Source organism: Syngnathus acus, chromosome 17 (assembly GCF_901709675.1).
Source record: "Syngnathus acus chromosome 17, fSynAcu1.2, whole genome shotgun sequence".
Classification (NCBI taxonomy): domain Eukaryota; kingdom Metazoa; phylum Chordata; class Actinopteri; order Syngnathiformes; family Syngnathidae; genus Syngnathus; species Syngnathus acus.
The window spans coordinates 5,281,930-5,300,217 of NC_051102.1; the positions used below are offsets into that span (position 1 = coordinate 5,281,930).

At 39.1% G+C, this 18,288-nt stretch overlaps 1 protein-coding gene across 1 annotated transcript; it reads right to left on the bottom strand.

Moving 5' to 3' along the window:
- Nucleotides 1-15,556: 15,556 nt before the first annotated feature.
- Nucleotides 15,557-17,897, bottom strand: cldn1 (claudin 1). The gene is made up of 4 exons (XM_037275478.1): nt 17,468-17,897; nt 16,729-16,893; nt 16,269-16,353; nt 15,557-16,197 (listed from the first exon to the last, which is right to left on the bottom strand). Exons 1-4 carry the CDS (start codon nt 17,688-17,690, stop codon nt 16,035-16,037), a joined length of 636 nt encoding a protein of 211 aa, XP_037131373.1. The 5' UTR covers nt 17,691-17,897; the 3' UTR covers nt 15,557-16,034.
- Nucleotides 17,898-18,288: the final 391 nt, after the last annotated feature.

The window sequence follows — 18,288 nt, forward strand, 5'->3', positions numbered from 1 at the left end:
ATTGACATGCTGTTGCTGGGTCAATATCACGACTGTGCCATTGAAGTCCATAACAGAATCACTCAGTCATTGTGGAAAATGTAGTAACATAATGAAACGATGAGGTCTTATTGTAAGTGGCCAAATATTTGCACACACCAGTATAATAATATGTGTCTTGAAATGTGTTTCAAAGGAGGCGGAAATAGTCTGGATAGTCAGATGAAGTATTTACACTTGTTACCAAGTACAGGTTCCCCATGTGCTCATACTATGCTAACATTAGCCACCCAGTCAGCAATTTTAAATTATATGCCGTTTGGTTACAGTTAATTTATTAGGGTTGGGCAATACTTCCTATTCATTACGCAATCTACTTCATACACTGTAAATTAATTTGGTGAATTGCATGTATTGCAATTACGACGCAAACACACTCCAGTCTAATCAAATGTTTTACACAATGTTCAGAGCACATTAAGAGGTATAAACTATTGATGTTCCTGTTACTATGGCAACGAAAAGTCTACAGCTGGTTAATGTTTTCATCTAAGATGCTTTTACCCTGGTGTAATGTTAGAAGTAGAAAGAGGACAGCCGGGCAAAAACAATCAGAAGAATTACACCGCTAATGCTTTTTTTATTTTTTTTTAGTGAGCAGCACATTTTGATGCTACTTTTATTGGTATTACAGTACAGAATCACAGAAATAAACAGTGCATATTGCATTTTTATACATCAAGTTCCTCTAATTTTAATGTGTCTTGTAAATTTGACATACCGCAGAGAAGAGTGTTGTTAACAACCCTGTCAAATTTGAACGTTTTAAAAAAAGAAACAAAAATGGCGTGTATATGAACTGAGTCTTCAAAATCATAAAAAATCAGTTCTCTCTGCTCACAACCACTGTGATTATTTTTTTGGGTCACAAAACAAAACATTTCAAAGCCTCCGGTGGTTGAAAGATTCAACACTTTTCCATGCCAAGAAAACAACGCCGTAAAACGGTCACGCTGGACCACATGCTGCCTGGCAAGAAAATAAGTCCTCACCCCATGCTCTTCCGCCTCTCTTGGAGTGCTGTGCATGCACTCGTGGCCGACAACGAGGCGCTCTTAAGTGGCCACACCAGCACATAGGAGAAAAGAAAAAAGTATATATATATATATATATATTAAAAAGCTATATTTGTGTATATTTATATATGTGTTAAAAAGGAGGGGGGGTAATTTGTCTGTGTTAACAAGCGCACCCAACCCCCTCGAATGAACTCAGCTGACCCAGGGCTTAGACGCAGACGCATATCTACGTGCCTGTCCCAAAACATGACCCAGGCACATGGTTGCCTGACAGGGATCAAAGGTCACGTCAGTAAAATATGACTCTGAAACTAGTTTGGTCTTCACACACATATAGCCAGAGGGGGGAAGGGGGCAGGTATTCATTCCTCTTCAAGCAACCTTGCACTTGAGAGCAGAATTACAGCAATCAAAAAAAAAAAGAAAAAATCCCACAACGTGACTACTTGTAAGAGTTTCTAAATGCCTGCCTTACGGCAAAAGTACTCTTAAAAGGGAACTGAACAATGATTTGAATAAACAAGCCCTCCAAATACCTGCCTTTTTTATTTATAGCATAGTAACCCAGTGCCTTTTTTTGTCGCCGTTGCCAAGGTGCATGTTGTTCACCGTGTTGAAACACTCCAGTGAGTATGGAAAGTCTATACGAGCTGTGCGTTTTGAACTTTGAGCCTCTTTAATTACGTATGTCCAAAGCTTACAGGGAGTTGACTTGCAGGTGGTATGCACAGCCTTTGCATCATTATTCACATGACCCTCATGCATCAAGTAAGTGCTACTGTTGCCTTCAACCAGGCTCTCAAAATGCAATTAACATTTACAGTTTTTAAAATGAAAGGGTTTTTCCTTGATCTATTTTGTTGTTAAAACCCATCTGTTACGTTTCGTCGTTCTCCGAACCGTTTATCCTCACTAGGATGACAGAAAAAGAGAAACATAAAAATACGAAATGTAGAATGCATTAAAAATAAAATAAAAAAATTAAAAACGACCAATTACATTAAAATTTCACTTTTAATTGAGAATGATATAAACAAAACAACCTTAACATCCAGAATTAACATTTAAAGAAAAATAATCTGCACAACCAAACAAATACATAAAATGGAAAAAATAGGTGTGTTATGAAATAAAATAAATACAGAACCAAAAGTATTAAACCTAAATTAAAGAATTAAATACAGTCAAACACACATTTGAAATGAACATTTCAATTTGAAATTAAAATTCACAGAACAGACACAAGTATAATAACGTCAACAAGTATCAATGCATCTATTGTAACATACATATTCTAATCAATTTCATATCCTTGCTGACACAACTGACGACTTCTCCTATAGCTGCTTTGACAACACCGCTCCAGACCACCAGAGTAGTGAACCGTAACAATTTTATTCTCCTCATTACAACTATAGAAACAACTATTTCTGTTGATGACAGCAAGTCAATTGTCAAGCAATGGCCTGTCTGCTCAAAGTCAGCCATGTCTGAAGTGTATTGGCGTCCGCAGGGCACTCACAAGAATGGTGGCCTTGTTGTACATACCAAAGAATGCGTGCTCACTCGTCGCCGGCTAAATGGATTAAGTTTGGAGTGGAAGGTTTAGGTGACGGATCCACACAATTAGTGAGTAACAAGCAGAGAGACAACAGTTTCTCTTTATCCTTTTATATGCCCTTTTGTAATGCTTTTTCCAGTACATTGAATAAATATCCGGCAACCAAAGAGTAAAAAAAAAATCAACTGTTGAGCGTGCGCTTGATAAAAGAAAAAAGTCACTGTGAGGAATTGATCATACTGTACCTTGCTTATATGGATTGTTAAGCAATAAGCAATGCACAAAACAAACAAAAACACATTACACCCCCCTCTTTTTTTTTTTTACTGTGGAAAAGTACCAGGGTACACCATGTCGACATGGCAGATTCCCCTGTTGTTTTACAGCAAAGCCCGTGGATTGGTTGGTGTTGGGGGGGCTGCCCGTGCATAAACAGGGGGTTGTGGTGTGTGTGTGTGTATATGCATATGTGTGCATGTGTTCATGCATGTGAGAGGCAGAGGAATTTTATTGATGTTTCCCTGGGCACCTCTCCAGTAGCTGAGGTTTGGACGCTTAGTGTCGTAATAGAGAAGCTGGTAACATATTTGGAGGGAGGGTAAATAATTTGGGCCATGTATTTTGTTTCAACAAGCTCGTTCAGCGCCACGAAGACTTCCGCGATTGAGAAATTAGGAATTTCTCTGGGTTTTTCAATCGGGTGATGAAATTCTCCGTTACTGTACTGAAGTAGATTTTCTATTTTACTTTCTATTTGCATATGACAACACAACATAAAAAAGACAGATGTAAATGATATGATAGGAGATTATAATATTCTGATATGTAAGTGTAAATATCCATCCTGCACTATCTACTGTTTCAGCCCCTATTGAAGACATGCAAAATGCTCGTTGTGATGTTAGTGAAAACATTGGAGGACTTCCTTGAAGCACATGTCCAACCTGTCATTATGGGGAACTGCTACCTCATAATAACAGGGTGGGCACATTCAAAATGTTCAGTATGATCAATGATGAGAATACAATATTCATGATTAAAATGACAACAAAAGTACAAGTGTGGTTAGCTGAGTAGCTGCGGGTCATACCATAATCACAGACGCAAGGGAAAATACGAAATAAATTGAAGGAAAAACTTTTTTTGAAACCTCATTTGCTGATATGTGTGTAAATGTTTTGCCTTTTTTTTAATTTTTTTTTTTTAATAAGAGCTGAGCATTTTAGTGTTTTTCAGGATGACTGAGTGATTCCGATGTTATTTTGGCCGCGGCCTCTACAGCCAAATGGTTTGCCCCTTTGCTCCCGAACACTCTGTAGAAACTCCACACAAAGTGAGGTGGGCTGTTGTTTAATGTCACTGAAATGTAAACAGTGGCTCTGGAAGGTGCTGGAAGGTAGCCGGCTGTCGTGTTTACTGCATGTTTACTCAATGATCCAGGAGAAAGGCCAAGCGGGAGAGTGGGCGGAGGAAGAAATACTTCAAATAAGAGTCCATTTATTTCTGTTTCAGAGATAACACAAACATTTGGAAAGGGAAATTCTTGAAAGTAGAATTTCAATAGTTGTGTCAAAGTAATAGGTAGGATGGTCCCCTAGTGGTTCTAGCAGCCAGTTTTGAGGTTTAGATGTTTAAACGTTTGTCTCCAGTCAACAGATGCAGTTCTATTTTCGCAGTTCAAACGTGAAAGATGCTGGCTGGAATAGCATCCATTTTTCCCAGGAGACACGCCCACAGCATCTAAGGGCCAATGTGTGCGTGTTGCCTGTTGGGTTCATTCAACACTTAGTTTAAATCGTCCATAAGTGTTCATGCTAGTGTGAATGGATGTTTGTCTCCGTGGGTCCCGTTTGCTGAAATTGCCAATGATAACGAGGGCTCTCGTTCTAAATGAGATGATTTTTATCTCAGCTGAAGAAGCTCAGCAAGAACAGAGCTGACACTGTTGTCTTGCGGGTACAACTGCCTACTTCTCCCATGAAAGATGTCGTCATATGACGAGCATGTGATTTTTCATTTCCAAAAAGGACAGATTCATCCCATTCCGCCCTCATGGTTGCTTTATTGATAGTAAATAATCCACGTCGAATTGACAGCACAAGGACACTTGAGGAAGCTTGCAGGCTGGAGGTGACGACCACAAACTGAAAGGCGGATAGATAGATAGATAGATAGATAGATAGATAGATAGATAGATAGATAGGTAGGTAGGTAGGTAGGTAGGTAGGTAGGTAGGTAGGTAGGTAGGTAGGTAGGTAGGTAGGTAGGTAGGTAGGTAGGTAGGTAGATAGATAGATAGATAGATAGATAGATAGATAGATAGATAGATAGATAGATAGATAGATAGATAGATAGATAGATAGATAGATAGAGATAGATAGATAGATAGATAGATAGATAGATAGATAGATAGATAGATAGATAGATAGATAGATAGATAGATAGATAGATAGATAGATAGATAGATAGATAGATAGATAGATAGAACATTCCTTGCACGTTCATGCCACCGATTCATCCTTGACCTCGAGCCAGGGTTACAACATAGGCAGGCCAGCGTGAGGTAAATATCACAGTGTCCTACCAGGGTGCGAGCTGCCTCGGACTTCTGCCAAATATTATATATCACCATGCAACCTGAACTCTGTATTTGAAAAGAGTGGTCAACGACAGGGCACATTTCTTTCTGTGAATCGACTCCATACTGATGGCCTCGGGTCTTTCGTTGTGAGTTGGGAAAACACAAATTGCCGTTACAAAAGCACCTTTATGAAATTGAGTTTTCAGTGATTTCAACAACTATTTGATGTGCTTGTTATCACAGTTTAAAGTAAAAAAAAAAAACATCCTGGAGCGAGCAGTGTGCTACTGACACAAGACTATCAGAAAAACAGGTTAATGTGTAATCTATGTAGTGTGTGTGTGTACGTGTGAACGTGTGTGTGCATGTTGCTCAGCAAATGTGGTGTCCTCCAGCACTGGATTTGTGCCACCCTCTGCAAGATGGTGTGGAAGATTCACGTGGATTGCTTGACAGCTAAAAAACATGCGCTACTCGTCCCAGGAATGCTGGCGCAACATGAAAAATGGAAAAGGCTCAAGTGTAGAGCGCCAAGCACATGGCTTTGCCTCTAATCCTTCATGTAACAACAAAGTTCAACTTTGACTTCAAGTTGTTGAGCGTCCTTGAAGCCTTTGAACAACTTGAAGTCTGCACGGGTAACGCTTCATCACTCTCCGAAGCATTCGCGGAAACGAGCTTTTGCCGATGTCGAGTTGCAGTAGAGCCCACTCGAGAGACTGAATTTGTGCGAATGCGTGAAATAACTAAATCGAAACTCTCCAATGTGAGTTATTCCTGAAACAAAATAGAATTTATGTCTTGTATAATGACTTTTGGGACACCCTGTGTATTTACACTCTACTGCACAGGTGTCAAACTTGAGGCCCGGGGGCCAGATCCGGCCTGTCATTTTATTTGAAAATAAATGAGATGTGTCAACTTCCATGACCCTTGTGCTAAAATCTGTACCATTTGTCATGTGTTATAAATTCAGTTTTCTAAGTGTCTCATTGCACAAGTATAAGTGTAGTATCATTATGGTGCTCCCAAAAAAAAAAACCATACTTCCCAAACCTCAAGACCACAAAATGATGCAACAGTTATTCCCGTATGAGTGGGTTGATTCTAAAGTATTTCACGTTCTTCCAGTTTCACACTAGCGTTTGAGTTCCTTTTTCTCTGAAAGCGTTGCGTTTTTAAATTTTACCTCGAAAGGCCCCGACGAGCCAGGAAAATACGAGTCACAATATAGCAACGAATTCAAAAGAAAGCACTTTGAGGAAAAAGATTCCAGATGGGGAAAACCTCAGTGAGCAAGTTATTGCCTAATTAAATATCATTTGAACAGTTTGCATCCAATTGCGGGAAGCATTTGAGACATTTCCAGCGTTACATTTGTACCAGTTTGACCTTTGGTGAAATAACATCATGCCTCGCTCTGTGTTCAAAGGCTCCAGCTTTGCAAAACACGTGTTCAGTGTCCGATGTTGTAGTGGGAAGTAGATGTTACGCTAGTCGCAGTTCAACAAGCTGTTTATTACACACCCATAACCAGCTTCAGAAGTCGCTGCTATTGAGCTTTCCTGGGTGGCCGGCCGATCAATATGTGCACACTCTGTCCTGAATCAAGCGCTCGCTCACATGATTCAAGGTCAGGCTATAAATTGTGGCGAATCTAGTCGGAGGGCTCGGAGTTGAAAGAAGATAGCATATGTGGCGTTATATGCCTCGTAGCGCTGGTTAATTTATTATCTTGGGAGATGGATGATCATAGTGAGTGATGCTGTGTAGCAAAAGGTTGTTTTTTTTTCCTAATGTAGATTTGTGTGTTTCCTCAGTGTCTGTCTCACTTGTTGTTGTTGTTGTATCTGTTTTTCCATTGGCCCAAAGGGCAGTTGTGGAGAAGCCCCGTAAACTGTGTTGTTTCCCATTAAAAAAAATTTTTTTTAATCCTTGTGTTTTCCTTGTCACGCTTAAGGCATAAACACAATATTTTTCCATTTGAATGATTTTTTTTGCCTGAATCGCAATGGTCTAGAAGGGCGCTTTGGGATTGAATGTGTGTCAGAAATAGCACTACATTTTAACGGCCATGATATTTTCTTGTTTATTGTTATGCTGCCAAACTGCTGTGGTTTGAGGGAACACGAATGAATTGTCAGAATTTGCTCTGGATTTAAAAAAAAAAGAATACCTCCATTCATTTTCTGCACTATTTGTCCTCATTAATATCATGGGTAAGCTATGGCCACTCTGCAGCTGGACCAAAAATAGGTTACATTTTGGGCTGGTCACCAGTCAGACCATATACTAGCTGGAATCACTGCCTCGTGTCACTTAAACTGTGCAGGGGCATTTTACGAGACAACCATTGACCGATGGATTTCTGTTTTTGTGCTGACGTTTTGAGATTAAATAAAGTTCGGCTCCAAAGATATCCTCGCATACATTTCGTCCCCTGACACAATGCATAGTCAAACACTGTACACGTTTTATGTTAAACAACTGCTGGCGTAAGAGAAATGGGAATTTTAAAAAGCCCATCAAAAACCATGCCACAGGAGGACCATTCATCTTTGGGTCACGGGATGGAATTCCAGCTCGTCTCTTTAGTTTCACAAGCCCTGTCAAGGACCACACGTGAAACCTGAGCATGTGGTAAATAAGTCCCTCGCACAGCGGCGGCGCGGAGTTGTGATCATCAGTTCTTTGGTCACAAGCCAGCAGGGCCAGTGCCCCCGGCTTTGCATTCGACACCCGCGGGTGACAGACCTCCATGGCTGGCAAGTGTCTGCAGCCTGGATCACTTGTCCCCCGCGGGGTCAAAACACAGACTGAGACAGATTTTCCTATTTCACTATACCACTTGTTCTAACTTGATCTGACAAATATGTGTGAATATCCAGTATTTATTTAATAACGTGACAAAATCTGTAACAATTTAAATCACATGGCCAGATACGATATCATTATTAAATGCATGCTTGTCTTTTGATAGTTGATCTGTTATGCTCTGACCAACCAATCAAAGGACAGGAAAAATGAGAACCTTATTTTGTGCCAAGGCCAAATTTGAAATCTGATAAACAGTAGTCAGCCAGAACTACTGATTCTGAAGGCCCTGAAACATTAATATTGATGTGGCAACTCCAAGCAAAACGTTGTCGGCATCTCAGTAGCTGACAACGTAATGAATTGCTATATTTTTTTCCAAGGCGTTTGCTGTCCGTCATCTGAACGCTGACGATCCTCAATGCGGTCAGAGAGTTCACAAATAGTTTGCCGTCTGCACACAGGAGATCAGGGTGGGTTAGAAAGATCACATTCCTCTTCCAGAACACACGAGGATGGATATAAAGCAGGGAGCTCTGCACATACATACATACGTAGGCCCAAACCAGAAATGGCTAACAAGAGGAATCAAGACTGACAAAGTCAGCTATAAAAATCATGACAGGTTTTTTTTTTGCAGCTGTCATGTTTGTCATGTTGCTTTGTGCAACCCTACAGAATACTTTTTGATTCTGTACTTCCTCTATGCCTTTCCTCTGAGGACATTCTCTCTGAAGCCTCATTTTGTCTCTCGCAGTTGTGCTGAAACTTTGACTTCCAGTCGGAATTTGAGAGAAATTAACCCGAAAGCCTAATAATATCCCTAACGTTTATATTTTTGCATCATTTTTTTTTTTAGATAGGCTTCTGCTCACTTGTGACACTTTTATATCAATTCTAGAAAATAAACAGCTAGGCATCCTGCTATTAGTGAAAAAAACAGCTGAAAAGAACACATGAATATTATCTGAGGTCATCACATCTGGAATTCCACGTCTCACAAATCATGATTTGTGAAGTGCAATGACAGTAGATGCCCCCCTCCCCCCTCCCTTCCCACAATAGCCACTCCTCCCATTTGGATGTGCAATGCTACATTCCTTGTCCTAAAGTAGCCCTGGACAATATGATTATGCACATCCCATCCTACGGATTGTTGAATAACTATACAGAAGGCTCTTACGGACCTTCTCACACCTGCCCCTGTTTAAAAAAAATGGTTTTTTGAAACTTCCAGTGATCAATGTGAGACAGCGTGAAAGCAAGCCTCTGTAATTCCTCTAAAGTTATCTGTCATCTTCTTTCATCATTGGGGTGGGGGGGGAATGAAGATATCTCCCAAGACTTCAAAATGTCTTTCTTTGGATTGTTTTTCGGCTTATGAACTGGCAAAGGGCATCGGAATTGAGTGTGAAATAATGTCATCTGGCCCTAATTAAAGATAATTTCAGAAGAAGGAAAAAAAAAACAAAGAACAGCAGTGTGCTCACAGCCCTTAAATGGAATCGTTACGGATTGATCAAACCTTCATTTTGTTACTGCGTGTCATTGGAGCAAAAACCCACATGATCCTTGTTAATTTAATCAGATGGGAACACAGTGTCCACATGAGGCACCCCGAGCCACGATGATCTTATTGTTCTTCACGTGAGCGTTTTTTTTTTTTTTTTTAAATATACTCAGCATCTAATTTGAATTTATCCAAAGCTAACGGAAACAATTCAATGAATATAGAACGTGTCTAGAAATAAAAGTCTGATTTTGTCAAAAGAATTTTTATAACCACTGTACAATTGACGACATCAGAGACGTCCATCCGTTATTACAGAGCCCTCACGTCACCACGGCAACCAAAGCGCAGTTTGCAATTTAATAAATTGTAGGGGAATGGCAGCCCAATCGCAATTTCCAACAACAGCTACTTGAGGTTGCGATGGAAACATATTTTCAAGTAAAAGATTTCACAATTTCCTCTTCACTTTTCAACCGAGTTATGGACTCTGACAGATACATGTGGCTTCCTTGGTTTAGTTTATCTAAACAGATTATAGGAATTACACACTTGTCATCTCAGAAGAAGCCTTGTACTGCTGCAACGACCAACGGTATGGCCACATTTGTTCAGTCGCACATGAAATAAGTGGAAGGATAGATGGGAAAGAAAAAGGCACTTTACTTTGAGTACTCAATGTACTTTTTCCTGACGCATCATTGCGGTCCAATTTGGATAAAAAAAAGCTAAGACGAGGGAAAAAAAATAATAATTTTGAAAACTTTTCAGTGTTGAGTTATTTGCTTCTTTTAACAGACGAACCATCAAGTTTTGATCAAACAGCTTTATTTATTTTCAAAAGTTTATTCCCTCCATTTTGTAGCCTTTCTTCTGCCTGCATTGCTTTGTACTTCCAATACGTGTCTGTTTTTTTATTTCTTCATTCTCTATATGTTGCCATGTCTATCAAATCTGCCCAGGGCCTTCAGAATCAGCAGTGCTGGTCCATGTAAAATGGGACAAGTCTGCCAAAACCACAGTGGTTGCCTTTTTTAACTCGCAATTCAATCAATTGCCAGGTCGTACGAGTTGCTTCATCCCAAAACATAAATTTGTAAAGATGGATTCCCAAGACTACAAACATGTAAAACCCCAAGTCGGTCTTCTTTGTGTTTATTCAGTTTAGGGCTTAACTAGAAAATAGTCTTTGTTTTGAAATAGTAGAGCAGAATGAAATGACTCCTTCACATCAGTCAGCAGCTTCTCGGAGGAAACGCAACAGTGAGAGCAGTGAAGACAGCCTGTGCTCGCATCCTAAAATGATATCTGGCGCTCTGTGTGTCTTATGATGACAACCACGTGTCAGCCCCGTGGCGCCTTTGCTGTAGTTGTACAACCGTTGAGGTGAATCATTTTCATGTTTCTCTCAAGACCCAAAGAAACAACAAATCCTGGTTGACATACTTTTTATGTACCATATTTTTCAGACTATAAGGTGCACCGGACTATAAGGTGCTCCTTCAATCAATGGCCCATTTTAAAACTTTGTCCTTATATAAGGCGCACCATTAATGCATCATGTCAGATTTTGCATCCAAATCATTCTCCATTTTATCTTTTTTATTTCAACTTCAGACGCAACAAATTACTTTATAATCACAAAATAATGATCCATAGTCTTTTTGATTCATGATTCACAGTCTTCAGCAGGCCACTTATGATTGATTTCATGGCACAATGCTTTGGGCCAGTTTAGGAATTTGGTCCATATATAAGGCGCACTGGACTATAAGGCACACTGTCGGCTTTTGAGAAAATGTTAGGTTTTTAGGTGCGCCTTATAGTCCGGAGAATACGGTAATTTTTGTTTATTTTATGAAAATAATCACCAAAATACCACAACATTGCAAAACCAATCAAATGTATAAATTTTATTGACGTGTTGAAAGATTAATTTCTTCCAGTGTCACTCCAAGTGTGTTTGGAATAGTTTTAAGCAACAGGAAATAATAAACACAATAGTTGTGTGTCACAGACTACAAACAAAATAACTGCAAAATTTATGACTACTCCTTGCCACTGGCACAGCCAAATTTTCCTTGCTGGTTATTGACAGAGCCAGCGTACTGGTAATTAATTTGGTCCTGTCTGGTGAGTCATAACGTGCAACTATTTTGCCACTATGGATATGAAATACAAAACAACAATTATTATTCATCCAATGTTTTCTGGCAAAGCATTATCTGGATTTACAGTTTCGTCAATGTGATTAGTGCTTTGCATTAGGAATGGGCGAGTACCTACAGGACTGTCTCAGAAAATTAGAATATTGTGATAAAGTTCTTTATTTTCTGTAATGCAATTAAAAAACAAAAATTAAATTAATAATAGGCTTGCAATATTTCAGTTGATTTGTAATGAATCCAGAATGTATGACTTTTTTTTTTTTTTTTTAATTGCATTACAGAAAATAAAAAACTTTATCACAATATTCTAATTTTCTGAGACAGTCCTCTATACCAGGTATGGTTTAGTAAAGATAACTGGCTGGTATCGGTACTCGCAATATCGGCCGCCCTCCTGTGGTGGTTTTTTTTTCAGACACGAGACATTAGAAATGAAAAATCTGATCATTTTTGTGAAACCTCATGAATCAAAATCTGAAAGTTTCATTGTTTGTCGTATTTCAAATCCATTGTGGAGGTAAACGCTTAAAGGCAAAAAATACTTGCAGCTGTTTACACAGTTGCACATAATACGTGGCAAGTCATTTTGAGCTGTTTCCACAGTGGCAGATAAAACCAAATTATTTGTGAGCCTGTGTATCTACTTGTCAATGCTTTATGCTTGCTGCAGTGCTACATGGAAAACAGTCATATCACCTTTGCTATGTAACAGACGTTGACATGAAAAGAATCAAGAGTCTGTGTTAAGCATGTGAATATTCTTACAGAAGGACTGTAATTTGAAACCATCTGACCCAAGTTTACAGTCAGCACATAGTCCGTTAATGATCAACTAGAGTACTGTGTAGCTCCAGGCTCAGTGGAAATGACACAATATATTATTAATCCAACTTTATTCATTGGTATTTGTGTTGTGATTCACAGTATTGTCTTTTTTTTGTTTATGAATCATGCAAAAATGCGAATGTCTTTCATCTTTCATGGTGTCTGATCATGACGTGAGGTCAATAACAGTAACGTATTCATTTAAAAATCTCTGTTGTGTACAAACATCAGTTTTCTATATAGTAGTATGTATTGCAGTTGTGAGTCACAGGGAGCTGGAACTGATCCCAGCTGACTGTTACAAATTTGATTCAAGCTTTTTTTTCCCTCTAAATCTGAGACAAAAACATTTAACCCTCGGCGAAATTCAACATGTACTAATCAATCTACTTGTTTAATTGCCATGCTAGGTTGTTTTTCTTTTCTTTTCTTTTTTTCATCGGATCCACAAGCACAGGGAGAAGCTGCACACACAAATGTGTCAAGAGAGAATCCTGGCAAGGCTTCAAAAAAATAAATAAATAAATAAACATTTTCGAGTGTGTCACAGTCGTACAAAACAAACCTGTTAAGCCGAAGATGACCGGTTGGTAAATTATTTATTTTAGCAAGTCTTGTGGGGCCACTTGAGTGACAATGTGACAGATTCAGTAATAAATTACACACTTAACAAAAATAGAAGTTTTTATGTTATCAGATGTCAAATGAGAATCAAAATATGCATGGTTAAATGACCACTTTTGTGCAAAATACTAATACAATCATAAACCATAATGCTGACTTATAATGACCACCGCACATGTACCCACATGCATGATCATGTTACATAAGTGACTGTTCACTAGTTAAATCATTCAACAAAAACAAACTAGCTTCACATGGGGTTCATCTGCAGCATCAGTAAGCTTTCCAGCCCGAATAACATGCTGGCTAGATGAAACTTCGAACTAACCTAACAACAGCACTAAGTTTCCACCAGATGGCGACAAAGAACAGTGATGAGATGAGATTTTGGGCGATTACCGAAGTGGAAAAGAATCGGTTAAAAATGCTGAAATGAATATTTAAATTTACTAATCTTATTATATTTATTAATAATTTCATTTCAAATGTAGAATCGAATGATCTATTTAATTAGAATTGCCGACAATTTTAGCAAAGGTTGCCAGGTTCGTGAGATCGACGAAGGCAAAAAAGTACTTGTCAAAATTTGTCTTCGGGCATTATTTTAAGAAGCAAAAAAACAAGTATGACATGTTCACGTGGGCCAAAGGATTTTTTGTTGTTGTTGTTTTGGTGTGCTCCCGTCAAAAATATATTGATGTCGCATCGTTTCAAAAGGAGAATATTGGGCTGATGTGTTAGTTGTTGACATACAATGTGGATGTATTTGCAGCCAGAATTTCACCTACATATAACCCCAGACTGTCAAAATGTGTCAAATGCCAAACTACCTCATTCTTTCAGTTTTGAGAGATGTTTTTACTTTACAAGACATCATTGATTTTCCTAACAATCAACATCTGCTGAAGCAAAAACTGTGAGCACACAACTCTGGTATGACCCAAAGGCTTTTTTTTTTTTTTGGACGGTTCTACTCTCCCAGTAATGCACTTTGGAGTGTGTGGTTCCATGGTTCCAGCAGAAGGGATTAACAGATCGAGTTGATTTGACCTAAGAGATTATGCTTCTTTTGGATCCGTGTCACAACATGACACAGACCACTCACCTCAGTAGTAGTCAGGCTGCAGATATTTTTGGTTCACATGGGGCCGGTTACGTAAGGATCCCAATTCAATTAGGGAGGAAACTCAGTTAACTGCTTTGTATTGTTTTAATCAATGGTTCTGCCTTTAGAAATTTGTGTCTAACCTAATTTGACCTTAAATTGAAAAATAAAGATATGTTCAAATCTAATGCAAGGAAAGTGCTTTAAATTATTTCCCAATAAATTATCAGTAGCTCAAAACTCACGTTTTATACTTTCCCATTCCAGCAGTCTTGCTTGTCTTTATTACAGAAAAAGAGCCTTCTGATCCTTTTCTTTCTTTTTTTTTTTTTTTTGATCAAATATCTTTTACCAAATTACAGGCACTCTATAGAAGGCGTAACAAGTTATAAGAATGACGTAGGATTTTCTAAATTCATTTGGTAAACAACATTTACTATGTTCTCCACTTATTAAACTTTGACTTCAATACAATAACTTTTATTTGTCCCACAACGGGGATATTTGCGGTACTAAAAATGTTGTATAATAGTATTAAATAAGTACTTAAAAGTAATTTGCAGTAATTTAATAACGGAATAATATGACTTTGTCCTCGTATGAAAAATACTCTTTCATTCTCGGGTCATCGTGGTTGTTACAGTATACTGGTTGTAGAATTATAAAGGGGTCCTTAGAAATTTCCCAGGCCTCAAAATGTTTGAGAACTACGTATGAGCTACTAAAATCAGTTATTCAAAATGTGTCCTTTGTTGCCTTCTATCGGAAGTTTTAAATCATTACCATTTGGGGGTTGCACTCGAAGTCGATTGACGTCACTTAATATTCAAATCCAATTCAGATCCAAATTACTAACTGGTCAGTCGAGGTCTAACCAGATGGGGGCGCTCTCTGCAGCGGACACCATTGGAACTTTTGCAAACTACATTTTGTACTTTCCTCTCTCATTGAAAATGTTTTGTGCTTGTTTGTTTCCGGTAGCTTGCGGTGAAAAGAAATCTGAGTTTCGTTTTTGAAATAGAAGCGTGGGATCAGGTTCTTTCTGTCAGATAGTTGAATCTTGAAGTGAACAGGCATGCTTGGACAGGAATGGATGGACTGAGGTATGTATGCTTGTCAGGTGCCCTTCCCATTTTGCTGACTTTCGACCCCAGAGGCTCCACATTACTACAGTAGCAACAAATGCAATTTTCTTAGGTCACTATTGGAATAACATACAACTCTTGTATGTACTGAAATTGCTGGCTTTTATAATTGGACGTATTCCTGTTGTCTAGTTTCTACACTCAAGTATACTTTGACTCAGTGTTTTTTGTGTTATTTTCTAATGGCCTGCTGCGTTCATAAATTTACCATTGAGGGTGATAATAAATACAAATAGTAATTGACATCTTTGATACCAGTTAATTCTCATGGTTGGATTTGCCGTCCCATACACCAAATAAATCAATCAGTAAATCCTCATGTTAATGGTGTCTTCTGCCACCTAGCGGAAGAGTATATAATAGTTCTGTCTGTCATGATAGATTGCTGGTATAGATTGACAAAGATATGTGATTTGTAGTAACTACAAATGATCCATAGCAAATATTGCTTTATTGATGTAAGTTAGTTGTCGCCAGTGTACATGACAATGAATATAAAAATGATGCTTATGTTCGGGCTGTCCTATTTAAAATAAAAAGAAAGGTACCGCAAATGAACAGACTGTGTAACAAATATCAATTTGCACAATAAATCCTACATAACAACCTACAATGGCCCCTTTGTTCTGCTTAGAAAGCCAATCTACACGTAGTCTTTGCCCGAGTTGCTGGCCGGGTTTGTTCGTGGATAGCGTGAAGCTTTGTCCGAGTCGTTTTTGGAGCAGTTGCAGCACAGGAAGCCTCCCCCGATCATGATGAGGCTTGCAGCTCCCCATCCCACATACAGGGCGCTTCCAAATTCATACCTGCCATGACATCACAAACGTTTAACATCGCAGCAGCATAAAAGCATCATTGTGAATTCCAGTGAGCTCACCTGGAATTGGTCGGTGTGAACGGGTTGTAAAATTCCTGGGCTATTCTGTGGCCGTACCAAGATGTTCCCACCAGAGCAAGCAGACCTTAAAGCAGGAGGCAATAATAATGTAAGCTCATTTAAGCTCTGCATTATACCATCAGAGGTGGCAAAAATAGCCACACTCTGTATTTTTCAATCATATAATGGACGGGGAATAGCCCATCTCTGAATTTCTTTCTTAAATCTGTTCAATCATTGCTGTAAATGTTGTCTGCTTTACTTCCATCTATTTACATCTCGTGGTGACTGCTATCCTAATAACAATAACAACGAACCGTGAATGTATTTAACAACTAATAAATGGTGAATTAAAAGTACTGTAATTGTAAAGTGTAAAAGAAAAGAAAACAGCCACAAAGTACTTATAATGACTTCGTCCCCACCCACCACTGAAAAGCATGTGTTTAAAACAAATCACCCGCTATAATCAGGAGGATTCCGCTACTTAAAGCCACTTTTTTTTTCTGCTCCGGCTGGTCTGCCAAACATGTGGTGCACTTCATGCCCATCGTTGCCACCAAGAGGGCAATCAAGCAGATAAAGATGGCCGCCAACATCAGTCCTCGTGTGCCCAAAACAATGCCTGGGGGGGACAAACACACAGTAGCTTGTTTTCTAGGCAACATTTGTTCATTTGCAAAAACAGACTTGAAAGCACTTAATTCTGTCGCTAATGTGATTAGCGAATCATCCAAATATACATTCTACTCCCAATAAGGTTGATATAGTAAAAACTTTGCCTCTTAAAAAAACAGTGTTGTTTTTTTTTCCAACATCATCCCGCTATCACAGATTTTATCGCAGGGTCGGAAAGATGATGTCATAAGGAAGTTTCTTCCATCTTCAAACCCATATTATTCACTGTGTTCCTCTTCCCCACCCACCTCTCAGACCTTTTGAAGAGCCAGTGCTTGGTATTTGACTGACATGTCTCTGCATGTATACCCGCTGCACCTTTTTTGTTGCCTCAAGGAAGGTTGGAATGATCTTTGAATCTTTAATTGAACATGTAATCATCCTCAAACAAAAATGGTCATTCCGAATTGAGACAAATTCTAATACTCTGCTCTTTTTAAGGTGGTTTAGTTGACCCATATTTGTGAAAGGAAAATGTAAAGAAAAAAAATACAAATGTAAGTAATGCAATGGAACCTCACCTGGTAGTTCGAGAAGTGAATCATACTCTTTGCACTGAACTTGGCCTGTGCTCTGTGCTGCACATGACTTCCAAAGGCCTTCATAAAGCGCCTGAGCTGTAATAATGTTGTCTCCAGCGTACGATGAAGCCTTCCATTCCACCATGATGGTGGATGCGATGGCGCCAATGAAGCCCAGAAAGGCTAGTGAGAAGCCAAGAAGTTGTATTCCAGAATTGGCCATGTTCAAAATCAAGAGCAAAAATACTAATACAAAAGGAGGAGGAAAAATCAATTCAAATCCAGGATTTCAAAATTCCATGGGAGAAAAACTCAAGTAATGAGACAGATGTTTTGGTGATGTGAGTCTTTCTTTGTAACACTATTTTTTTTCCCTAGGTGTGCACCATAGGGAGTGACCTGGAGAAAAGGGAGGGTCGACCCTCAAAGCTCTACAGTACAGGTAAAAGATGTTTGCACGCCCCCTAGTGGAGATACACGGTATGCCGCGAGTCCCTGGCTCTCCCACAAATGTAATCTGATTACAAAACACCACGCCCCTCCCATATTAGGCTGAATTTTGAAACCTTAATCAGAATCAGCTTTATTGGTGAAGTTTGTGCATGCCATTTGGACAATTTAGGCACACACGTGACATTTGTTTACACTTCGGTCGGGATTCGAACCCGATCGTCTACCAGACGAGATGCCTCTCGCGAGACAATTGTTTATCGCGATGGTTCGGGCGCTTCCACTATCCGCGGTGGGCCCCGCCGCCGCGCGAGGATTCGATTCCCGGTCAGGGAACTTTACTTTTAGGACTAAAGGACATTTATGTAGCT